This window comes from Falco biarmicus, chromosome 4 (assembly GCF_023638135.1).
Source record: "Falco biarmicus isolate bFalBia1 chromosome 4, bFalBia1.pri, whole genome shotgun sequence".
In the NCBI taxonomy this organism is placed as follows: Eukaryota; Metazoa; Chordata; class Aves; order Falconiformes; family Falconidae; genus Falco; species Falco biarmicus.
This window is the reverse complement of record NC_079291.1, coordinates 57,116,862-57,143,000: the sequence shown is the minus strand read 5'-3', so window position 1 is coordinate 57,143,000 and position 26,139 is coordinate 57,116,862. Positions and strand designations below refer to the sequence as shown.

The window sequence follows — 26,139 nt, the reverse complement described above, 5'->3', positions numbered from 1 at the left end:
GACCACCTTACCACTGATGTATCTTGTGCAAGATCTGACTATGGGAAGAAAGCTGAAGCCTGGAGAGGGCTGACTTTGAACCCAACCAAGGCAGCAGCGATTTTGGCTGCAGGGAGCAGTACTGAGAAGGGTGACTGCCTGGGTCCAGTCTCTAAGTGAGCGGGTTATGCCTTAAAATCAGGAACACCCCTAGACCCTATAGCTTTCAGCGAAGTCAGTGAGAGATTTGCTGCCAGCTTGGATCTGTTTGGTACTCCTGGCTTTGGAAGGTTTTAGTTATTCCAGAAAAATGCAATCTCAGAATTAGTCAATGCAACCCCTCAGTCTGTGTAGTATGTTCCCCCTTTCTCAGAGACACCCTGTATTTGCCTTTTCCACTACAACAGCAAAGGCAACAAACCCCACCATTCTCAAATGACAGGACTGTGGAAAACCAAGGATCTTTTATAAAGCAGCACAGGCATTTTCAAAGAGCACCATTCCTGCTTTGTGGGTACAAGCTAATTGCATCACATCTTTACAGAGACCAGCCCAACCCCTCAGCACCCAGCAAAGATGTGGATGAAGCCTGGTTTGAGCTGAAATTTGGCACTGGCACCTGAGACAGCAGTCAAGAGAACTTCAGCTACCACAAATAATCTGTTTACATTGGGGCACTTTCCCTGTCACTCAAAAGCTACACAAAGGCAGCTGGAAGGAATGTACTGGTTACTGGAAATAAAAGGCCCAAAGGAGCAGTCAAAGCACAGCAGCATCCTCCTCCCCATCCCCAGACCCATCTTCCCTCCTTCCAGCCCCTCAGCTCTCTTCCAGGCAGAGCTGTGACCTGCTTCTTCACATCCATGGCCAGGAGATGAGTCAGCTCATCCTCAGAGTCTCACTTCAGTCTGCTCCATGTCTCTTCCCACCGTCCTGCCTCAACACCCAGCTCTCCACTGTTCTTCCACAACACTCACTGGCAGCAGGTGAAATCCAGTTCTGTGTGAGTTTTTAGGCTCCAGCCAACACTTTGAATGGACAAGCCCGGAGGGATTGCACTGGGGACAGCGAGAAGGGGCTCAGAGAATCCCCTCTTGTCCTTTGCAGGCTGCAGATAGCATCCTGATACATAATACACTAGCTGCGTCTGCTTTCTAATGCTCCATAAGAAGTGTTACTGCCTCACCTCACAGGTCAACAGTAAAGAGCTAGGGATAAGGTACCTGGGGCAGATTGCTTGATTCTTAATTACCAGTAGGGCTACTATCCCTTTTTAAGCATCTTCAGTTCAGAACAGCCTGTCCAGCAAGTGGGAGGTGTAACTTCTGGCATGAACCCATCCTACCTGGCTGAATAACACCAGCAGTGAAGGCACAGCAACACAGCCTCCACCTTGTCTCCTCACCACACCCCATACCAGGGCTGCCAGCAGTGGGTCCTTGGTGCTGCTGTTATCCTGTGTAGACTGTGGCTACTCTGTGAAACCTTGGATATGCCCCAGATGCTCCCCATGGCCACAGGAACACTGGTCAGCCCAGACTGTGTTGTACAAGAGTCTCCATAGGGCAATTATGGTGGTCCCCTTTGACCTTGAAATCCCCAAGGCTGGCTCCCTTCTGGAGTCCTGTTGCATAGCAGAGTTTTAGGATCCCCTATACAGCTAACTTCCACCATGACTACAAGGGAGAGCAGCCCATGTGCCACTTAACTCCAGGGGAGAAGCATTAACTTGGTCCACAATAAGGGGTGAGATTCAACCCAAAACAGAGCATTTTCACCTCCTTTTCCTGCAGAAGATGCTATTCTACAGTAACATTCCACTGAACCCACCCTGCAGAAGCTGCCAGTCCCAAACATTGTCTTCCTTCATTTAATATGGGTACTAGGAAGCAAAGTCCTAAATTTAAGAGCTTATCTTCGACAAGGCTTTAAATGAGCTGATACACACAGACACAAACACACACATGCACTTCCTCCATCTCTCTTGGATCCCCATCACGTGATACTGTTTCTAGCCTGAGGCAAAGACACTCACCTCATCAGTTCAGCTCTGTTGAGCAGATCCCTTGTCTTAGGAAGAAGCATTAGCTGAAATACTCAAGAAATACTCTCCAAGTAGATCATAAAGGTATCCTGACTGCCTGTGGCATGTCCAAGGTTGAATACAGGTGTGCTTGTTTTCAGCCTTTCTTTTCTCGTGTGGGCACTGGACACATGGTGTAGCATTGTTTCCAGTTCTGTCCTTGGCTATGTGGTCTGCTGCTCCTGGGTGGACCAGGTTCACCCCCTTGCCATCAAGCACAGTTATCCAAGTTGTTTCCATGTGATGATACCACTGAAAGCCAAGGATTTTTAGGGACAATGCTGTGGGGAATTTGTAAGCTAAGGAAAGGCTACAAGGACACTGGACTCTACTGTGAACATACAGTGGAGTGGCTGCTGGAATAGATCCTTTCCTTTCCTATCCTTTTTCCTTTCCTTTCCTCTCCTCTCTTCTCCTTTCCTTTCCTCACATGCCCTGTAAATCACATTGCCTTAGTTCTGTGCAAGTGGAGCTCTCCTGCTCTCCCACCTTTTCTACTGCATGCTCAACAAGTTCAGCTCTGCAAGAGAAATGGTTCTGACACATGGCTTTACTTCCTTTGGGATTCTGTGACTTGGGACATGGCAACCATCTTAAAAGCACTGTTGATTTTATCAGAAGGAGCAAAAGCTGTAAAGAGCAGAGGATTTTAAAAGATCCGCATACACACATTTAACACACCTGGAAGTTTCCTACGTAGATGTTCAGTCAGGCATAAGGCAGAATGACTTGAAGCCACGTTCATGCCAAATGCATCGTGCCAAAGTAATCCCCCTGGGCTGCCAGTCCCTGGGGTCCATTGCTGGCTTAAGAGACCTGTGACTGAACCCAGCCTGGACTTACCTGAGCCAAACCCAGAAGGGTTTGCTGCCTTGCGGTGAGCATGGGGCACAGCAGCTCAGCCACTCTGCTGGCAGATCAGTAGTGCTGAGCCCTGCACCACCACTGCTATACTGCAAGTGGTTCCTGAGCTGCATGGTTCAAAGTGGTGTTGTATGGGGGCACAGGACACAGCAATGAATGTGACTGATGGGTCAGCTGGTGGGACAGTGGAGGTGTGGGATAGCAGAGACACCTGCCACTGCACTGCACCTCCCAGTTCATGTTCCTAAGGGTCACTTGGCAAGGCAGTTCTGTTAAGCCCAAAACCACTGTCATTGTAAACAAGGAAGTCCAGGAACAAAGATTTGGAGGGGTTTCAGATATGACTGATATGCTGAATAGTTACATGCAGTGTTGGCAGCTGGTTTTGTCTTGTTCCAGGGCTGGGTTTTTGCAGCATTTCCAGCTGGAATGCAGGGACAGGGGAAGGGGCCCTAGCAGACCCCTGTGCACATCAGGGATGGGGCAGAAGGGCCTGCAACAAGCAATGAGCTGCAGAGACTGGATCAGCAGTTCTCTACAACCCTGGTACTGCCCGGCACCTTTATGTGACTTTTGGCCTTTCATCCTACAGGCTTTTAATTTACTATTGGGACCTAAAGACATCAGCTTGAGGGAGATATTTAGATGCTCTGTGTAGCCCAACACTGTTCCCGAAGGGAGCCTAATAAATCAGATGCCCGCCCTGGGCTACGGTATGAATCGTTAGCATGAATCCAAACTGTGTCGATCTTCCTTTAATTACTGACACTGCCCTGCTAACACACCCTGTAGCAATGCTTCGCCTGTTTTTATTTTACAGCCTTTCAGCCCTCTTCCCAGTGACAGATCCCACCCTTTTTCTAATATAAAAAATACTACATTGTCCTGGGCTTCCCCATGTCAGCTTCACAAGGAAGTGGAAAACCCAAGAGATTTCTGGTTTGTTTGATTTTTTATTTTTTTCCTTAATGTTTCAGCTTCAATGTATTTTCCAACAAAAAAACCAGCAGTCCAGCCCTTTTCACATTCTGCCAGTTCACATAGCAGGAAGGTAAAGTACCAGCGAGAAAAGGATAGGTTTTGCTACATTGGCAATTTTTCTCCCTTTAAACTAAATGGATCACTCCTTCCAATGGAGCATATCAGACCAAATCCACTCACTAAGGTAGGTCTGGGCTGTTTTGTTCCAGCTGGGGCCGTGTGTCTGTCTGGGCAACTGGAGCAGGAGGTTAGACAAGCACAGGAATGGGAAAAACATCTTTGGGAAGCTGGGGTCATTCCTTGCCACACACATCACACATTTCTTTCCCTGATGTTTCTCCTTTCTCTCTTCATATCATTTCCCTAGTCACAAGGCAGTGTTTTGAAAAGCCATCGGCATCCTTCCTGATCCTGCATCGGGAAGCCAGGAGGTGACAATGAAGACTTTGATTTTTCCAACTCAGGGAACAGCCTGCAGAGACCTGTCTCCATGCTGGGCATATTGTCACCCTTATAGTCACTTCTTAAATGGAGGCACCTTGTCTGTGGCAGTGCAAATGTCCTGCTGAAGCAGCAGCATTAAAAATTATGATTCATCCTAATTTATTGCACTGGTGCCTAGGGACCAACCCAGATCAGCTTCCCTCTGTGCTAGGCATTGTATCAAGCAAGGCATGACACTCCCAAACAAAAGGGGAAAGTCAGAAAGGAAAAAGAGAAAAAGGCAGAGAGACAACAAATATAGAAGACATTTTGCGTGGATCGTTTCCCTATCCTTTCTCCCCTGATGACTGCCAGCTTTATCCCACTCACAAACTCCTTCCAGCTCCAGCTAGGCATGCTCATCCAATTTTTGGCAAATTATTTCTTTAGTAAAGAAATGCAATTTAAAGGGAACTCTAGCTATCTACACAGAATTAGATTTCTGCAAAGTGCTTAAGAGAAAAGAAAGAAAGAAAACAAACCGGAAGGATGGAAACAGATGAATGTTTCATTTTTACATATGTTTTGGAAACTTTCTTTGTTCAGATCAAGATTCCATTTCCATTTTTTTCTAGTTGTCAGTTAATGATTTTATAATCAAGATCCACTGTTGAGGGCTGTAGATCTACTTCCTCCTGCAGGGCCCAACCTCAGCTCCCAGCTTCCCAGCTGCCCTGATTCATGGGAATCAAAGGGGCATCTCTCTGCAGCCTCCTGCCTCCCCTTGTCCTCCATGGATATCTCCACCCACACCACCCCAGGCCGTTCTCAGAGGGAGGACACTTCATGCTTGACACAGTCTTAGATTACCTGTACTAGTTTTCCCCTTGAGTTTTGAGGGGCAAGCAATCACAGCTTTCAGCCCTCATCACTTCCTAATCAGCAGCCTGGATCTCCACAGTAGAGCACCCAAGGCATTAAAGGAGGAGGAGAGCGTATGCTACAGAGCTCAGCACAGAGCAAAACATTTCACTTACCATGGTATCAGGCAGTGTTCAATCTTGCTGAATTAAAAACATTAGACACCTTGTAATCACTCCTTGTGGTGCTAACCTTCCCTGCATGTGCAGCAACCTAACAGTGCTTCAGAGGATTAGCTGGAAGGAGGTCATATTTAGCTTTGGGGTGTGGGGGGCAGACACAAGACAGACCCTTGGGATTCAGTTCCTCTGGGGCAAGCCAGAAAAGCAACCACCTCATGGGATGAAGGACATTCCCTGGCCTTGGTAAATGGACCAGGAATATCCTCAGTCCTGTAGGGATGTCTCCTCTGAGAGCTTAGACAACACACAAGGAGCAACAGGACATTTTGTGCTTGAGATGCGTATGTTACTTCTAGGTACTCCTGTGTCTTATTTCACCATTGCCCACAGACAACTTCAGTTCCTCAGCAAGTGCAGTTCCCACCAGTTTTCAGGCATATTATCCACCGCTTGGCACCCAGTAAGAAGACAGACCTCTCTTCTTCCACTCTCAGAAGGCAGAAAGTGCTAGAGTGGCCTTGCTTACCTCGGGGGAGGGGAACTGGGATTTATTTCCATCAACTGGGGCAACCAAGAGCATGTCCTGCAGGATCGTCGTCATGTGCTGAGCCATGACCTTCTGCTGATCGACACTGCAGTGGTTCTCCAGGGAGATGATGACAGGGTATGGTGAGGTCTACAACAAGACGGTAACATACATCATCAGTGAACCATGTAATTTCACCAGTCTATAGCAATTGATATAAGCCCAGTGCTGTTTTGTCTGGAAATGAGTGCTTCAACAGTAGGGTCTAGTATTCTGCTAAAATGAGCATTTGTTAAAAATGGACAAATTTAACTATGCAGTAGCTACTCAGATCTCTGCTGGCACCTTCCAGAGATGATGATCCAATGGACAGGGCACCAGGCTGGGTCAGGATGCCTCCCACAGACTTACTGGGGCCCTTTGATGAGGCTCCCTGTGCCTCCATTCTCCACTGGCACTGTGGGCCAGAGCACCTTCCTACCTCAGAGGAAGGACTAGGAAGGGAGGCTTTGAAATCACTGTTTGCTCAAATCCTTAGGTGACTTGAACCCTTCTCCCATTCATGCACAGGCCTGATCTGGTTCCCTGTGGCCCCTGCTAGTCATTTTGTGTGCTGAAGGCATTGTTGTTGTCACTGCTTTAAAACCCCAAAGGAAACTTGATACTAATTCTCAAGTGCACTGAAGGAAAATAGGAGAAAGCCCAGTGAGCCTGGACAGACCCAAGGTTTTTAAAGGCTGCTGGCCCAACGCTGCCATACAAGACTCTAGGCCTGCTCATTCCTTTCAAAGCAGATTGGAAGCAGTCCTTCGCATCAGTCCCTCCAAAACACATGCATATGGGTTCCTCTAAACTCGGAACGGACCCAGAGACATCAAAGCCAACAAATCATGAGCTTGTTTGCATTTCCCACCAGGTACACTCAAGATATTGGGCATTATTTTCATTGCAGTGGGGTCCAGGATGCTGGTATAGATCCAAACTCATGCTCAGATAGGGTGCCTGTCCAGCAACTCCCAGGAATGGATCTCTGCAGAAAGCAGAACATGGATGCCCAGACAGAAGGACACATCTTGTACCCATGAGAAATGCTAAGATGAAGTCTTCATTGTTTATGCTCTCTTCTGGGAGAGCAGAGACCTACGATCAGTCTTGGACTGTGCAATATGAGAAATCTTAGAGGGTCCCTCATCCTTACTTTGAAAGCATAGTTCTTGATGGCCTTAATGACATCGCTGAAGAGGATCTTGGAGGTGAGAGTGTAGCCATGATAAATGATGGGCTCTGAGTTAGGGCCATCCCAGCAATCCAGTTCCACACAGCGGCAGCCTTTGGTGAGGGCTCTGGAAACAAAGAATGGACCTGGTTGGGTACTAAACCTTCTGCTCCATCTCAAAATGAGTGTGCGTGATGCACAGGAAGGTTGACAGGAAGTTAGGGGAGCAAGGGAGAAAAGAGGAGCTTGGAAAAACAGGAAAGCAGATGGAGAAAGGATGGGATCAGGAGGGCTCAGAGGTTGAGCAAGGAAAGCACAGTGGGATCTGAGAAAGGAGGCAGTGAAAATCCAAGGTAAGAGTTATCCAAAGAAGACATAGCAAGTGTCAGATAAGAAAGGACACTCATCATGACTGTGCCCCAAGTCTTTTCCTAAAGATGGCGAAGAGCAGAGAAAATCAAGAGTGGCTGCATTGGAAGAGACAGTAAGACAGTCAGCCTTAGAAGTCAAGTCACAAAGTGTTGATGATGCAACTTCTTCATCTAGATCTGACAAGACATGAGAGATGAATCCTCAGAGCTGTCAGGGAGGGAGATGTGGGAGCCCCATCATAGCTGGGGAGACTGCTGAGGGCCAGTTTTCTAAACTGAATCTACAGACTGAATTTCCACCTGCAAATCCCACCTCTACATACCCATACTTTCATTTTAACTTACTCTAAAATGTAGGTTCCCCCTGTACAAACTTGTATTGTCTAGGAGGTGATTTTGTCTCTTTTACAGTAACTCCCTATATGTTTCAGATAACACAACTCCTTTAACTCATTGCAATAAGAATCATAGAATCATAGGCTTGTAGAATTATAGAATCACAGAACCATATAACGGTTTGGGTTGGAAAGGACCTTAGAGATCATCTAGTTCCAACCCCCCTGCCACAGGCAGGGACATCTGCCACCTGCCCAGGTTGCTCCAAGCCCCATCCAGTCTGGCCTTGGACACTGCCAGGGATGGGGCACCCACAGCTTCTCTGGGCAACCTGTTCCAGAAACATGGGATGTTTGGGTTTTTTTAACAGCCAAAACATAATAATTCTGTTATTTTAAGATACTGTAAGAGGAATTCAAATAGCTACTGAAAAGCAACTTGTGCCAGATTTCACTCTCTACTCTTGAGGTTGTGACTCAAGACAGCCATTGTTCCCTGAGAATCAGATAAGTAATAAACAAAGAACTGTAGTCACTGGCTTGCTTGTAAGGAAATACTGTCTCACTTAATAAAAGTACAGGTCATAGCAGAAGTAATGTAAGATGGCTGTGCAAATTAGTAAAGGCCAGTGCAAACATCTAGCCATGAGACATCAGACAGCATTTGTTGTTAAAGGGAGAATTAGGCAACATGTGATTGATTTTCTGTCCAGGGACACTGCGGGAGTATCTGAGCTGCTAAAGAGGGACCAGGCATGAGTTTCCTGATCACCCACACTGCTTCATTAGCTCACATCCCACCTCTTTTTTAGGACTGATCCAGCTAGGTCTCTCCAAAATAAACCCCACCATGGCTCTAGGGATAGTCCATGCCAGGGGCAACTCTCCAAAAGCAGTCCAGATTGTAAACATCATGACAGTATGCATCATTTTGGCTCCTTCCAGTACCTACAGAGTCCTGCAGCTCTATCCCAGAAATCTTCACTCACTGTAAGCTCCTTGCACTCTCTCAAGCCATATTCAGAGGAATGCAACATACCCCCTCAGCATCATGCTTTGAAAATGCCATGCTAGAGGGCTGGAATTCAGCCTCCACATGATGGTGGATATTTTAAACTACTCCCAAACGTAGTAATTATACATCTTACAGTTGGGTGGACCCCACATGGGCCCAGCAGAGACCCAGGTCAAAGTGCTATGAAAAGGGGGGGCATGGCCAGCCTGGTTTAGAAACAGCTCATCCTAATGTGAACATGGGCCAGTCCACATCACCTGGTCTTGGGGTGGGAGATTGCTTCTTGGTCCTCTCACATCTAGCGGTATAGAGGCACCCTATGTCTTCTGTCAGACAGAGGTCAACCTCTCACACATGTATAAACACACACACACATACTTTACCTGATATAGGCTTCTGTGCTGCTCGGACCTGTGAGCTGGTCTTCCATTAGATAGGTGTTGTGTGAGGATGACACCAAGTAGTGACTGAGAGGTTGAGTCATGTCCTGGTAAACTTTACGGTGGGAGGAGTTGAATATATTCCCATCATCGGACAGCAGGTACATCAGGAAACCATCTTTGGTCATGGCGTTACCCCTCTTGGCTGCCAGATAAATAGATAGAAACCCCATACTGAAAATCTGACCCCACCAGCTTGTGCCATCCTCTTCACCATGATGCCTGCTGCTCTACAAAGGCAAAACATGCTCCCTAGGCGTTCAGCTAATAGTGAAGATACTGATGTTGTTTAGACAATGATGACAGCTTTATCTGCCTGAAAGTGCTTTTAAAACCCCTTCACAAGCATGGGTTTTTATGACACTTATTGTCCTTGATAACACCTTATAAGTGTCAAAGACAGCCCTTACCTCCCCTGTCTCTAGAGATCTACAGTATAAAAATCTCCATTCGACCACTTCAAGCTTCCTTCATGGCAACACAGAGAAGCTTTCAGATGTCTAAACACAGCCAGATAAATCCTGTCTAGATTATCCAATGAATACATGATTTGGAAAGAGTAAATGCAAAATTACCAAACTTTGGGGAGAAACAGATCTCCCCAGCTTGAGAAAGTGAGTTAGATCCCAAGTCTGACATCTGCAAAGCACCATCCCTCTCCTGAAGGACAGCAGATCCTTCACCAGGATAGTGCCAAACCAGTCTGTGGTGCTGCATTCGTTCCTTGAACATGTCTCCGAGGTGCTCCAGACTGACAATTCACTTAACTTCCGAGCAGAAAGACAGTTCTGTGATTGCTCTCCTGAACAGCTGCCACCTTTTTGGCCCTCTAGTCAGAGATCTCACCACCTGATGGCTTTTCAAGTGCCCACATTCAAAAACATCTGCCTCCATTCCTGCTTCTGGAGAACAGAAATGTTGCTACGTTCTTAACCCTGCAAAGCCACATGAGGTCTTGGCATCTGAATAAGCCACCAGAGCCTTTCCCTTAGGAATTGCATCACCCTCTAGCCAACTCTATAGCAACCCCTCTCCCGCTGCTCACTGTAACCAAGCCAAAATTGAAGAGAAATATTTCCCAGGCTCTCCTGTGCCTCCTCTCCTACAGCTGCTAATGTTGCCTTAGAAGACTGGTGTTTTAGAAGCAGCTCTAAGGAGAAAATGACACACAAGACTGCAGAAGAAAGCAGCAGCAAAGCAATTCATAGTTCATCAAGAAAGCAAGATTTTGAACCAAACCAGCTAGGGTTTCCAACCTACCTCTTTCGTTGGGCTCATATCTCTGAATTAAGGCAGGGGCAGCAACAACAGCATCTTCTTCTTGCTGCGTCTCATAGAGGAACCTCACCAGGTTTTGGCAGGACATGAACCCTCCTGCATCTGAGTATTTTTGGAAGATCTTGTCTATTTCCTTCCTCTCTGTTAGTATCTTGTAAAATTCCTCTATCTCATCATCCTCCAGAGCCTCTGTTTTGGACTTGTCACAGTGCTGTAAACGTAGAGGGGAGAAGGAGTGAAAACCTTCTTTCCTTCTGGCATATGCCAGCCGTAATCTGCACCAGGGCTACACAACGCAGAACACAAAATAATTGGAAACAGTTACTGGCCAATGAACAAGAAGCACTTGTTCAATGACAATGGCTTTCATTGACAAGGCCAACAGTCACATAACAGTTACAATTATTACTATTTACTCATATTATCACTGTGCTGAAAAGCACCAGGCATGCCTTGAGCTCCACTGCACTGTGTACTGTGCAAACCATAAGTTCATCAATCTAAATACAAATCAAGGCTCAAGAGAAATGTAACTCTTGATCTCAACAGGAGGAGGAATATAGGGAAACAATTAACTTGATGCATCTTAAACTACTGATAGAGACTGTGGCCTAAAATCCAGTAAGGCCTTCCCCTTGACCTTAGTGGGTCTGAGCTCAGGCCTCAAGAGACTGTCAAGGCTAGCAGTAGGGCTAGTTGCAAAGATGACATCAAAACCCACTTGAAAAAATTGCTAAACATGTACATATTAAGGTATGAAAAAAATCCCTCTTTCCATGGAAATTTTCCATTCTTATCCAAAACCCAGTAAGTAATAAAATCTCCACAAAATTTCAAAGCAGGTATCTTCTCAAGGAGCTGCAATTCACATTCTTCATGCCCCCATGTTCCTCTGCAGTTTGAACTATTCCAGTAGATAACAGCTCCGACAGAGCATGACAGTCAAAGACTTGACTGACCATGAAAGATTAGGAGTTTAAGATATGCAGGTTAGTATCTCCATGAAGGACAACAGCTTTTCCAACAACAAATACTTCCAGTTTATTTAAAATATTCCTGGTTCAATTTTTCATCAGAAATTACAGTCTTTCTATGGCAAATCCTGATAATAATTCTGTTGGTTTTTTCCTAGCAGAATTCTTCATGGAGAGGTGAACAACTATTTTTCAGTCATCTCTGGGATATAAATCTCTGCATTAAATATGGACTGAGAAAAATAAGCTGAGATGGAAAACAAGAACCTATCCCAGAAGAATCACTTATTGCAGGGAGCATTATATCACTTCCAAGTGGTTTTCCCTGCAAATTTCAGCAGTCAACTTACTTCTAGTTAATGCCTTGTTGTTATGATTTTCTCAATATCTAAAGCAGACAAACAGACCCTTAATAGTGGTGTCCCAATCACACATAGCTCACTCACATATTTCAGGTAAGTCTGAAAAACACCATTTTTTGCATGGATGCCAAAACCCCTGCAGGACAAGTTTTTGGCCTAAAAACTCTCCTCTTCAGGCCTGAACTTGGAATGGCAAGTGTGGTCCAGGTCACTCAGAGGAGACCATTGTGCATTTCATTTCACCCTCGCTACTATCAGTTACTACAACTTAGCTGACAGATGGTAACTTCTCAAACCAGAGGAATTAAATTGTTTTCCCTCTTTGATCTCCTATGATAGACAGAGCCATTGTCCTAGGTTTTATGACCAAAATGTATGTCTCAGTTTAACCAGTCATCATACCAATCTCAGCCTAACTCAGCTAATGATCTCATTGATAACCATGGTGGCTTTGGCAGTGCTCCAAGTGAATGACAATGAGGGACTTTCATCCGCTGCCAATCCTCCACTAGAGTCCTTCACTATCTGTTTATGGTGCACATATAAAACCAAACAAAATTATCACGATGTGCAGCATTTCACAAACTGAACCAGTAGCAAAAAGTTCAACTTGTCCTGACTTCAGAATCCGCTGGGTAGAAGCATACTCCAGGACAGATCAGATGCACAGTATAAAAGTGAGTTCCTTCTGCTTGGGCTACAAGAGCTCCAAATTAGAAAGAAGATCTCAACCCAAAATACTGTGATTTACCTCACTTGTATGGATCATGAACCATGAGTCCTGAATGAACCTTGGCCTGCCAGAAAAAGTCAGAACCTTTGTGATGCACCAGAATGAATATTCAGGTTGAAAAGATGTGAGCAATTAGAGGAGCTTCGTGCAGTTTCTGGTTGCATTGCATATGTCTTACTCAGGTATGCCTAAAACCTAGATGTGGACACAGAATTATGTGATGAAAAGCAGTAATAATGTAAGAACATGCCCTGTAGCACTCTCCTGAATCCTTGATCACCCGTGCTTCCTGTGACTAAATGAAGAAAAACTCACTAAGACAGAAAAGATCACCCTTTTAATATGCTGTAATGTCTCTCAGTCCATCTAACTTTAGGCAGTATGTAAACTGAAAATGTAATTGCTTTAGGAGCAAGACAGACTCTTCCTGGAGGCAATTCAGCCCACAAGGGATCTGGAAGAGCCTCTCTTTCCAGTGGCTATATAGGAAACTTACAACAATTACATGCCTAATGAGGGTACTTTAACTAGCTGCCTGTGTTTAGATGGGTTGAATCAAGGTTTAAAAATTACTTGGAGTCCTTCAACAAAAAGGGAATTTAACTTCATCAAGTTTCCATTCCTAGAGCTCCGTTGTAACTATTGCAATAGCAAGAGTTTCATTAATGAAGAGGAGACTGCATCTCTAAAAAAAGGGGGTATCTTTTCAGGTTTTTGATGTTTGAAGATGTAGGGAGTGATTCAGCTGATGAATGTGAGATGTATCCTTTAGGACGAGGTGAATCACACCCCGATCTCCATTATTGGCCTGACCTACACAAACAGCAAAGGAAGTGTAAGTGTTGGTGACTACTTCCAATGTAGAAGTCTGCACTGGAGGCACCTAACTCAGAGGAATCCAAGCCCTATTGCTATTCTTCCAGGATCTTCCTGAGCAGGGAATGAAGCACAGGATATGCCAGCCAGAGCAGGCAATACATTTGGAAGATTTTGCTGAAATTCTTTAAGATCTGCTGACGACCTTCCCCCAGTTCTTGCAGAGTTACCAGGGAAAGAGAGACCTCTGTAAAGCAAGGATTAGGAAAATTGTATCTCCTCTGGGGGAAGGTCCTAGTGAGATCTTGCCAACCTTCCTGCTATCTGCTTACAGGAAGGAGCAGGAGAACTATTGCCCGGTGCCCAAAACCACCCACATGTTTACTGCTGATCAGAAAAAGCATTTCTGAAACTGCACACCCATGAATTCAAATCCTGCTTCAGACAGGATGGAATCTGGAAATTATCCAGATGTTTTATCTCACCTCAGCAAGAAGGCTTCTTTAGAGAGAAACTAAAAGCTCAACAACTGAGAAATTTTCATCCCTTTCTAATCTTCTCATAAGCTCAGCCAGCAAGCCGAATCTTGCGAATTTAGAAGTGTATGTCCCTGACCAGATTAAATATGCCTTGGGTTATTAAATCAACCAGGCTGGTTCAGGCTTGGGTGCAATGTTACACATCTATCATGAATCTGGGTGGGGTTTTTCCTCCAGTTTGATTTCTTTTTGTTTATAACTGTCACTTGGCGTGCCCCACCTCTGAGAAGGTGAGGAACTGGGTTCATAATTGTAACAAAACCACTTTCAGCCAGACTCAGGCACTGACATGTGGTTATGGCATGCAGAACTCCTGAAACACCTGGGACTCAAACTGCACTTGAACTTAGCTTTTCCCTTTTTCTCACATTACCTATGTTTGCATTACATCTTCTATGAATCCTGGCAAAATTAGGCATCAATGGTAAAGAAAGATCTTAACACACCTTCATCAAAGCATTGTGCTGACCTAAGTTGTTAGTGGGGATCTGCTGAGCACCAAAACCCAAGAGTGCTTCCTTGGTACAAGAAAAGATGCTAGGAGTTCACTTTAGCTTAGGTCTCCCACCAAAGCTGAAAGCTGTGGGAGACCTTGACCTGAGCCAATAGCAAATACTTTACTGGCTTGTTCTTATTACCTGGAAAATTTTCTTGGCATGATAGTCATCAACTTCAATGTTTACTTCTTTCAGGAAGTTCTTGAGCTCTTTCAAGCTCATCTTGTTGTCTTTGTTTTTATCAGCTTTCCGCAGGCAGGTATGAATCCAGCTGTGGGATGATGTAAGGAAATCTTTACAGGTCAGTGCCTAGCTTAAATACCACCCTTCTGCTGCCCTTGGCAGTCTGAAGACTCTGAACCACCTCTCCAGCTGCTGTAAATCAGCATGCTACCACTGAACAGCTTACATCATCTCACCTTCTGCTCTGAAAGAGCAAAATGGTGCTTTGGCAGAAGCAAAATGCACTGTAATACAAGCAATTGTGACCCAGGAGAAGCTTTTTGCCATCTGGCCAAGGCTGGATCTGCTCTCTTTACCCTGTAGGAGTTTCTGGCCACAGCCAGAAACAGTCTGATTTCTCTTTTATGACATTCTGCTCCAGATGTATAAAGGGGATAGAGGAAGGATGAAAAGCTCCCAAGTGGAGCTTGGTAAACTCACTGTTACAGATTTGCCCATATTCAGGATATCAAGGCAAACACTGAACAGAAATTCTCCAAAAAGAATCATTAATTTTTTGACTCACCTTCAGCTTCTGTATTTCTTTAGGGATTTCTTCATATATGTCTTAAGAGCTTTGTTGTGAGCAGAATAAAACCCAACTTCGTAGGTCTTGGCTTCCCCTCATGAAATGCACAGGGTCTATTACCGTATCATACTGTGGTAATAGTTCCTAAGAGTCTGGTTTATAATAACTTCAATATATCTATGGATCTGGAGTGTTTACTACAAAAATGAGCTTTTTAATGTGATTCCAGATAATTTGGACTGGATCTCCCATGTTCTTTCAGTCTCTTGGGAAAATAATGCTAGACAGTTGAGATACCTTGCAGTTTGAAACCAAAAAAAAATAATGCTTTTTGCATCATGAACTGCCTCTCTCTAATTTGCTTTACTGTCAAATAAGAAAGATCATCCAGAAAAATCTCCTATTTTTCAATAGAAAAATTATCAAAGTACCAGTTTGATCTCCACAAATGCAACCTTTGACATCTTGCATAGGAAGCATTGCTTCAAACTCATTCTAAAAAATTATCTTTAAAAAATGCCCAATCTGGATGTTAAGCAGAGTAAATCTCAGTGTCAGGAAATACCAGCTGAGGCATGTAATAACAGAACATTTTAACTAGCCCTTTGAAAATAACCCCCCAAAAGGGCATTAACTAACAGGCTTAGGGGCTGTAGACATAACCCTGAAAGAGATTATTCATCACACCTACCACTACATCCAAATATTTCCGAATTATGACTATGGAGATATGTGTAAAGTGTTTGTAAGTATTGTTTGTCTCATGGAAAGTTGAACTTTCTGTCTTTAAAAATCTTGGCAGGTGCTAAGCAATGACCTCACACTGCATCCATCTTAGCCGGGTAATACTAATATTCCCCTTCTTTAGACAGGGAAACCAAAATAAAGAGAGGCTACATTTCCCCAGCTCCCAGGGACACTCTAAGGCCTTGAACCACGGTCTGGCTTGGACTGATTCTTCCCAGAAAATGAAGTTTGGGTCCAGAAGCTCCCATGTGCAGAGAATGCTCTGCTGGGAGCACAATACCATCCATCCTGGGGTAGAGAACACCCCCTCCACCAGCTGTGCTCCAAAGAGCGTCTGCTTAGCATGTCAACATGGTGCCAATAGTAGTGCCACCCATTCATACCTGACCCCTGCACTTCAGCTCCCCTTCACAGCCTTCCCTAAAAATAACAGGCAGGAGTAACATGCAACTCTAGAGAGCCAAGAGGCAATCTAGTCTGTCACGGCCAGAGATGAGTAGCACAGCTGGATAACTGTGTGTAGAAACTACTCTTTTTGCTCTAACCACTGTAAAAACACACCTGTTTTTTAAAAGTGCAGTCATTTCCGCTGATCATGAGCACCCAGAGGTCATGCACATACCCAAAGGCAACTCTGGAAGGCAACATATGGGCAGTAAATGCATCTGCAAAAGAATACGCCCGGGTTCTGCCTGTGAAAGGAGGGTGCTTTCCTGTTATAATCCTTCCAGGGAGGCTGAGCAATGCGGGAGGGAAATCAGGGAGCCCATGAAGAGCACAGGCACACAGTGGGCCCCCTCCCCGCAAGGGCAAGCAGCAAAGAGAAAAAAAGGAGACTACAGACAACTGGGGCCTCAGCCTGCTGTTTCAGCAAGCAGCAGTGACCAGTCCCCAAACACCCAAACTCCCCATGCATCTGGCTCCCCTCAGGTTTAAGACAGCTTAGCAGAGCTGGATGAACCAATTCTTCTCCTCCAATACAAACAGCATTTTGCAGCCCTGGTTGTGGGTCTTCCTTTCACCCAGCGCACCTATTTGGACTTGGGTGGACTAGGAAAAAGCTGGTCCCATTCCTGTGTACATCCAGAGAGAGCCTGCTTCCTTGCCTCTTGTTTTTAAAGGAACTTCCAGCTCCAGGGCTACCAGCTTTCTATTAGAAACCAAAGAGAGATGACTGAAACTATCTGGCAGATATCCCATGAATGTGCTCAGAACAGAAACACTGTAAAACTTCTGGTAAGTGCTTCCCAACCCAAATAAAAGCTCATACATAAATCCCAGAATCGAAGCAGACAGTGCCACACTACTCAAATGAAAAGTCCCTTGTATTTTCTGGTCTAAAGGCTTCCCTGAACAAATACCTGCAATATTTGCTAAATAATCTATGCCAGTTTATTGCAGAGTTGAATCAGAGGCTTAATAAAACAGTACTGTATGTACAAGAACACCAGAAGTACTCACCAAGCATGTGGGAGTTTTATCTTTGTAGGCATACAGGACTGGAAAGGACACCTAAGACACTAAATTGAGTCCCTTGCTACCACAGGCAACTCCATCATATTATAAACTGAACAAACCCCATCTGAAACTAGCAAAATTTTTGCTTTCAATACTTGTTTTCAAAGTCTTGCACATTCCTTACTTGCTTTGCAAGGTTTTGGAGGCTGGAAAAGATACATTGCAAGGCAATTCTCTGGCCATGGGGACAGGCAGGGGACCCAAAACTTCTCATCTACTGACTTTTCTTCCGTGCTTACAGATGTGGAGAACACTTCTGAGGTTTAAAGAAGATCTGAGTAAGCCCACGCTGCCAAGCAAACCCAGCGAAGACAGACTAAATTTAAAATCCCAGGCTTTAATTAAACATCATCAAATTTCAAATGAGAAATCATGCTGTTCTGTAATTCCAGGTTACGTTAAATGGTCTGAGACAATCCCAGATTGGAAGCCAGCACTGCACAGTAATTACTCTTCCAGAAATACGGCTTGCCTACCCACCCTATTTAGCTTCGATTCTGCTTTCCAAAGACAGAGAGGCACTTTTCCACACTGGAAATTTACAGCCTTCTTCCCTTGTAAATGTCATTGTTATTTTTCCCCCCTTAGCAATTTTATCTCTTCTTACGGGGAAGTTTTTCAGCAATATATTCAATTTGACACACTCCAGGGACAACTTTCTGTAGTACAGATTTTCCCCACACACTGTGGGGTGGGGGAAGCCTTCATATTGAAAAGTAAGACTGCCAGGCTGCAACATTTCCAATAACACCAAAGTTTCAAGATTTCAATTTGTCTAGGGACTGCTCCCTTCCACCATGGACACACAACTGGTAACACTCCTGAGGAATGACCTTACAGCCCAGAGCTTGAAAAACCATCTAAGACACTCATAGTGCAGGAGATAAACACAGCATCCCATGCACATCAGAACCAATGGAGCCTGATTCCTTTAAATGAGCAGCACTATTGTTGTGCAAGAGCTTATTAGACTTCAGAGAATTCACAGAAGAGTAAAGCCTGATGAAAGATCATCATTTATGGGCCACCTCCATCATCAGTACCTTATTACCCAGCAGGGAATCCACGTGGAGTGAAGCCTTCACTGAGGGCGAGACTCCCTGGTGCCTGCTCAGGCTCAGACTCCAGCTTTGTGATTTCCCTTAGCTAAGGATTTTGTATCTCCCCTCCTCTCCACAGACACTTTGATGTTGAACAAGGCATGAAGCTTACACCACCTTCCCTCACTGACAGCGCTATCCAGTTTCCTCTCTGATAGCTGGATGGCTATCTTTCTGGAGCTTAAAGGAACTTAATATTTTATGACTGCTGAGGCTCTGTCAAATCAAGGTGAAATCAGCCAACAGGTTCATATGTCATGGTCAGGGCATCAGACACACAGGAACTGCAGAAAATCCATCAAAACTGCACCCACAGATATTGACTCTTTTTATATGAATGTGAGACCTGTGATCACAAAGCAACTTACGGAGTGAAATGCAGCCCTGGGGAAAATTCCTTGTGAATTCAGAGAGCCAGGATTTCACCCAGTAACTCGCTCACTCCCCATTTCACAACTAATCCACTCTTTTCCTGCTCTGCTACTTTTCCTTTTTGATGTCTGCATTGTCACTACAGCAATTGCAGATTCTTTCAGTGCAAAACTTCCTCCCATGCTGAGGCAAATAAGAAGTAATTTTCACTAAAGTCAGTGGAGCTACCCCAGAATAAATTTGGCAGTCAGAAGAGGAGAATCAGTTCCCTCGCCTTGTATTACTGAGAAACACGATAAACAGTACAGGCTTTTTATGCCTTGCCAAGAAGTGTCTGTCCTGGAGTTTACTGCAATGCAAGTGAAACCAACCCCTGATGAACACAAAAAATAATGATTGTTTTATCTGGAGCCCCCTGAAAGAGGTGATTCTTTGCTTAAGGAGCTACGTTAAGCCTGAATCCATTTTTTCTGGTACCACTGTAAACCAGGGGGGGAAAAGCATTGGAAAACAAGGAGCTTACTTGGGTGCAAAAACAGTGTGAGAGAAAACTTGGTGCCCAGGGCCAATAGGAAAAAAGGGGGTTAGTCTAGTATCTCCACCCACAGAGAAAGACAAGTGCATCTTTGTCTGTGATTAATCACTTTATAAAGCAAAGGATACTGTTGGAGTTTCTGTTTCTGGTTCATGGAGTTGCTGTGGGCTATAATTTTCCCGAGGCCAGAGATCCAGTGGTTGGCATCATCCTCTGAACTTGCAATGAGGTCCAGGTTTTTCCGCTGGTCTTTGAAAATGATGGAAAAGCAGCGATACTCTGGGACATCCTTGGCATATTTTTCCATACCTTCTGTTTTATGACCTGACCTCACATCCCGAATATCTTCAATGGAGACTGTGGAAAGAAAGCAGAGCCTGCTGTCAGCAGGGGTTCAGTCAGCCTTATCTCTACTCAGTGAGGGATATTAAGAAATTACTCTCTCCTTCTCCTGCAGCCTCTGAGGGATTCCCTCCCCTTTTCCCCCTTCCACAAACTTTGGTACTAAATAAAGTTCAAATCAAGAGGAGCAGAAAGAGCAGGAAAATAATAATAATTTTTAAAAAAACAACCACAATTCTTTCCCCATGTGCTTTATGTACCAAAGAAGCAGAATATGCACTAGATGCCATGCAGAGATTATCATGTTTATGAGATAAAATCATTGCCAAGAATTTGGTTCCGTCCTTGCAACATCCCTGACTTGATCTCTGCCTCCCTGCAAACATCATCTCACAGGAAAATGAGAGATGACTGCAGTAAGAGGAGAGCAGAGACTAAAATAATAATTCTTTAGTTTGCAATAAACATGAGAACGTATAATTTAAAATCCCATATACTCTTCTCAGCCACATTAGTGCAAATCAGGGAGGCAAAGACCAAAACTTCAGAGCAGTTTGGTGTCACCCATACTCTGTCCTCACCCCTGTCAAGAGTAGACTTGATCCCCTTTGCTGTGAGAAAGCAAAACACTGCTTTCAAGACCATCCTTCCCCATTTCCATCTCTGCCCCTCAGCTAGTGGAAATGAGCCCTGAAGTCACACCAAGTTTGCAAAATGCACACACAAAGCAATCCAGAAGGAGCAGTGCATTCAAGAGACTATATTATTAAACAAATACAAGTAACAGGGACATCCATACATTGCCCCTGAAAGCATGCAGGTACCCTCAAACTGTGGTGAAATCAAGCAAGCTCCTAGCAGCCTGCACAGCTTCTTTTTGTCTTTCATGGGCCACTTAATACATCTACAAAGGACTGAAAGGGCAGAAACCACTTAATCACATTTGACTGCTGAGAAACTTAACACCAAAGTAGGGATGGCACCTTCACACAATAAATGGCATCAATGTTTGCAAACAGTGTTGGAGTCCATAACTAAGAAAGTCTCATTGCATTTTTCTTGGGTGGGAGACAGGCCAGTTAACATTTTGCAAATATCTACCAATACCATCTCAGGGCACACACACAGACAAGGCAATACACTTGAGATATCCAGCCATCTTCTACAACAAGCTTGCCAAAACCTAAATATAACCACAGGACTTTGAAAAAAGAAAAAAATTAGCTTAACCTCTCCTCTACCTCAAACTGTAAATTACAGGTAAAAATTATTTCCTGTAGTGCAGATGTGTGAGATTGATTTTGTTTGTGCTTATCTTGAAGGAGCTTTGTTGAAAATCAGTATGTAAAATCAGAGTGTAAAATAAGAGAAATTTGCCTTTAAGCATCCATTTTATCAGCTTCTTCATTTAAATTGGTGTAATTTCACCATTAAAGTGCCTGGTTCGTTCAAAGTTAACACTGCAGAAAAACACCAGTCAGTATCCACCCTCCACTTTTTAGCTTGGATGCCCTGGGATCATTCAAAATTCCGAAGATGCTCATTAGAGTTTGAAAACTTTCCTTTTTTTCCCAGGGCAGTCATGATACTGCTGGGGGGGGGGGGGGGGAGAAGCCACTCAAAACCACACAAAACTTCAGTCTTCAAAAATCAGTAACTTTCCAAAACCAACACCAGCCATTTGCTTTAAATTCTTACCACATGTTGGGGTGGTCAAACATCTTCCACAGGACTTCGTTGGTTTGGTTCCTATACAAGAACATATCATGAGGACCTTCCTGGAGCTGGCAAAGTTGCTCCCTGACGATTATGAGCAATTATCTTTGTGTGGTCTTTTATTATCACTTCATAAAGGCCAACAGTTGATCAGTCAGAGAGGAGAGGAGGAAAAGGTTGGGTTGGGCTGCTGTGGAATTACATTATCTGGCCAATTAACTGTAGAGTGAAGGTTTATGGTTTTGAGTACTAAAACCATTCTTGAAAGAAAAGGGCTACAATTCTGTGGCAGCTGGGCTGCTAATGGAGAGCCTTGCTGGTGATTCTGTCCGTTAACTAGGGCATTGGGCAAATGATAGTGATTGTGCCTTAGGCAGAACTACACCCTTTAATGTAAAGGATGCTCTCATATTTGGACAGATCCAGCTCAGTCCAAAAGTCTGAATTTTAGTTACGCTCCTTTTATAGCCAATGGGAAAAAAAGAAGCTTTTGGAACACAAATGTTCTGTCCTGTTTAGACAAAAACTTTATGGTAAGATAAATCAGACCTTTAATGCATGGCTGCAGCGGACCCTTGACCAGAAAGGAAGTCCAGCCTGAGCATCTCAGATGCAGACATGATAAGTAGGTGATTCTCCTCCACTCCCGGTCTTTTCTGGTTATGGCATCGCAAGTGGAAGGATCATCCTGTCATTCCTCATCACTTGCCAACTGCTCACCACTGCTTGGCTCATACCAGTTATTGTCCCTTCAGAATGGCTAGCTAGTCTGCTTGTGCAATCAATCCCTAAACTTTGGGTTGGCAAGGACCTAGTGTTTCCAAGACTAGAAAAACTGATGTTAAATATTGGAAATTTAGAAGGGATTCTTTGGAAACCATTACCTGGCAAAGTGAATCCACTGGAAAAGAGAGTTGTGTGGGAGGAAAAAAAGATTGAAAACCTGGGTCTGGAAGGGCTGCCTTGATCTCTTTAGGGTATGCTGAGAAGAGGATGATAGAGGGCACAGAGCTCCTCGATGCAGAAGAGGTACAAGGAAGGCTGAATAACAGCACTGGTGTCTACTATAGTCACGCAAGAGACAAGGAGAGAAACTATCAACACAGGAACTGTTAAAAAAGCAGGGTAAGGGAGGACACTTTTTAAAGCTTTCCATAGCTTGGTCATGTGTACTGCTTTCATCTGTCAATAAAAAAGCTGAAGCCAAAGGAGTTGGCCCAAGCCATCTGCAAATGTTACCTCTTTTCTGGAAAATCTTAACCCAGCATGAGTACATTATCAGCTGCTCCCAGGCAGTGAGTGTACTGTATTAGCAGTCCCAAACTAACTGTGTGCTTAGCTATCTGCAAGGAGAAATCAGAAATAACTGGGGGACAGAGACATTTCACAGCAGAGGAACACTTATAGCAAATACCCATCAATCACATATCACTGCAACCTTCCTGTTCCTTCCCCAACACGCCACAGTGAGGAGGTAACCACAAGCACAAGAAAATCTGGAAAGTTTGCATCTACTTCTCCTGAGTGTTTACGTCTGCTGAAGAGGTGGTTTGTGTAAAGCCCAAAACGTGAAGCACAAGACAAGGAAGCTTGTGTCCATCCTGGCCTCCAGACATTGAGTCAAACAGGTTACATCCCGGTCAGCCCTCCCAGCTGCTGCAGATGCTGCTCAGCCAGTGCCACAGCCAAAGGCTCCCCACTGACATGAACATACAGCAGCATTCCAGTGAAATATTCCTGTCTGAACTAGTCTCGGGGATATGTTGAGAACTTTGCTTTTTAATTCTCCTTTCAGTTTTCATCACTGGATACTGCCCTTGTGCTCCTCCCTTGGTAATTCTCAGTGCCATGCCCTTCTCCCATTTCACCCGTGGCATTAGCAGGCAGGTATGAGTCAGGCCCGCAGGAGGCCAGTTGTGACAACCGTGATGCTTTCAAGCAACCAACATGCATCTTTTGGGTGTCTCTTTTGATTTGGATTTCTCTCTTCATGGCTTTCAAGGAACTTGCTGTTACACTTGCAAACTCATCTGCTCATGCAGAAGGAAGACAAACACCTCTCAAAGGAAAACAAAAGCTGTGATTCACACTGGTGTGTCTGTAATCGGACTTGGGAGAGTCTGCAAGTACCCAAGTCCAAAACAGTGACCCACAAAACCTTGCTGAGCAGGTGCAGAGCCTCACCTGTGCCTCTGCCTGACCCAAAAGCTACCCCATGCCCCAGAAGTTAGTTTCTTCGTTCAAGTGGCCCATGCACAAAAGGGTCCCTCCCCACCTCCCTCCAGCAGGACCTGGGCTGGCCTGACCGTCCTCCATGAGGTGCCCTCAAACACACCCCAGTGCAAGGGTTTCAGCCCTACATGCATGTGGGGAGAGGATGACCATTTGTGTGAGAATCATTCATGCAGGAAGCATTAGGGAGAGGGACATAAAGTCAATCTCACCATCACCTTACAAGCTGTAGCCCCAGAGCTTTCAGGCTTCAGAAGTGCATCCAAGTCACATGTACGCACTGTGAGCCACTGAGCAGCCAAAAATACAAGGGCTGAAGAGCCGGAAGGACAAGCCTGGTAAGGTGTCTAATAATCAGTGCACTTATCTGAGACATGAGCCCTTGCCACTGGCCTCTCCACCTCTTCTCCCATCACTGCTCCACAGGTAAAATGTCCAGACTGTGCTGGGAGCACCGACAGTAAAACATTTTGGTAATCCTAAGGAATACAGGGAAAGGAGCAATGGAGGCAGAGAGCAATCACCCTTTGCCTTCCTCCTGTTTGATAGGCAGCCCTCTGAGAGGAGATATTTTGTCAAGTCTTACGGAAAAGAGAGACAACAAGGAACTGAACCCACATATCCCGGAAACCACTGAGCATATGAAGGACAAGGACTGAAAGGTGCTTCCTCCCTCCTTGTGTCTTTGCTGATAAAGAGGGAGAGAAGGGTCAATCTATCGACACTTGGAGGCACTGCCAGCACAGCTGTCCTTGAGCTACTCCTCAGGAAAGAAGGGCAGTTTTTTCACTCTGGGGAAATGCTCCTCAGATCCTCTTCCTTCCTTATCCTACCTCCCTGTCATTAAGTAGTGATCTCTGCAATGTGGCATTCAGTCACACTGAATTACTCCATCCCGCTCTAATTGTCTCAGTAAGTCACTTCTGTTTACTGTCAGGAAATGCAGATGAGAAATGTACTCTGCTGTTAATAGCTTGCACCGCATTTGCACACAACACTGCATGTCTGCAGAGAGATCAGACCTTCAGCAGCTGCAGCTCAGCCAGGCTGGCTTAGCATCTTGTCAAGAACAGACGAAAGCTGCTCCCTGACCCCAGGACTGCCCTGCCAGCCAAGATGACTGCAGCAAGACTTACACGGATTGCACAACACGCAGAGCACGTGGGGCAAACTGGCACTACTGGCTGCTTCTCTTTTTGGTTTCACCCCAGAAAAAGCTGTTTAGTTGATTTCAGTTTCACTATAGGTGGCTGAAGCTAACGGCCAAACGCAGTTGGGACCAGGACCTTTATAATCAGCGGGAGCTGGAGCACTGTCAACTTGCTGGACTGGGAATGCCAAAGGCTATCCATCACCCTCATCCCTGAGGGATGCTTTAACATAATGATTCAGGGGTGGGTTTAGCATGAGCCCCACTGTGCTGTGCTTTCTTAGCCCTGACCACACTGCACTTTCATCTCCCTCTGCGTGAATTACTGCAGGTCCAAGCTGCTGATTCCTCATCCATTCTCTTCTCCTCTCCCCCTCCACTGATTTGCTCAGCACATTGTTTTAACTTGAGAGCTGCTGCACAGCAGTCAGTCCTCAGTGCTGGTGTGTGTCAGCAGCTGACAACCAGTGATGCAGTGCACATGTAATTTCACAGGTTGTTTGGAAATACCTTTTAATATAAAGTCTTTACCCAATCTTTCTGTCTACCCAACACAGCCCAGGGTGTTGATGTAAATAGAGTGATGTCTATTTACATTCCTTCCACACATCACAACCAGGGCCCTGCAAACTATTTCTGAAACTAGTCCCTACTTCCGCCATTACAGTGCCATTAAATTTGGATCTAAGGCTCTCAACACTTCTGTCTTTGCATTTAACATATGCTATGGAGAATAAGGTCAATATTTGTCAGCACGCTGCCTGTGATGAAAACTGTCACAGCAACGCATGCGGTGGCCTGATTCAAAATTAAATCGAAAAAACAGGCAGCTCTGCATTTGAAATGACTTGTTTTATGGTTGGTGATTTTGATAAAAACTAATGAGACCCACAGACAGGCAGTTTTATTTTCACAGCTGACTGGTGCCTTGCATAACACATTCACATCAGCAAATATTTTTCCAGGGACAAATATATGTCTGACCATGAAGCAATGATTCCTAAAGAAACTGCCTAACCAGCTCCAGAAGGAAACTGTCAGTGCAGCCAGCTGCCTGCCGCGCATATACAGGTTGCTGAGAGTTTCTGTTGACTTTAGGCACTTATCAGGAGCAATTTAAAGTTTTCACTTCTTGACTTGAGCAAGCCCCGAGTAGTATCATGTTTTTTCTGCTCTTCTGCAAGCAAGTTCAGGGCATTAA

At 44.8% G+C, this 26,139-nt stretch overlaps 1 protein-coding gene across 2 annotated transcripts in view; it reads right to left on the bottom strand.

The window, feature by feature from the left end:
* The window catches only part of PLCD1 (phospholipase C delta 1), a 56,401-nt gene that overhangs the window by 11,341 nt on the left and 18,921 nt on the right, over positions 1-26,139 (bottom strand). For both annotated transcript variants that reach the window (XM_056336304.1, XM_056336303.1), the window contains exons 3-8: positions 19,627-19,855; positions 14,617-14,746; positions 10,537-10,765; positions 9,220-9,421; positions 7,098-7,242; positions 5,900-6,049 (exon numbers count right to left, since the gene is read on the bottom strand). In XM_056336304.1, the coding sequence (XP_056192279.1) occupies positions 5,900-6,049; positions 7,098-7,242; positions 9,220-9,421; positions 10,537-10,765; positions 14,617-14,746; positions 19,627-19,855 (1,085 nt within the window). The remainder of the gene's footprint in view (positions 1-5,899; positions 6,050-7,097; positions 7,243-9,219; positions 9,422-10,536; positions 10,766-14,616; positions 14,747-19,626; positions 19,856-26,139) is intronic.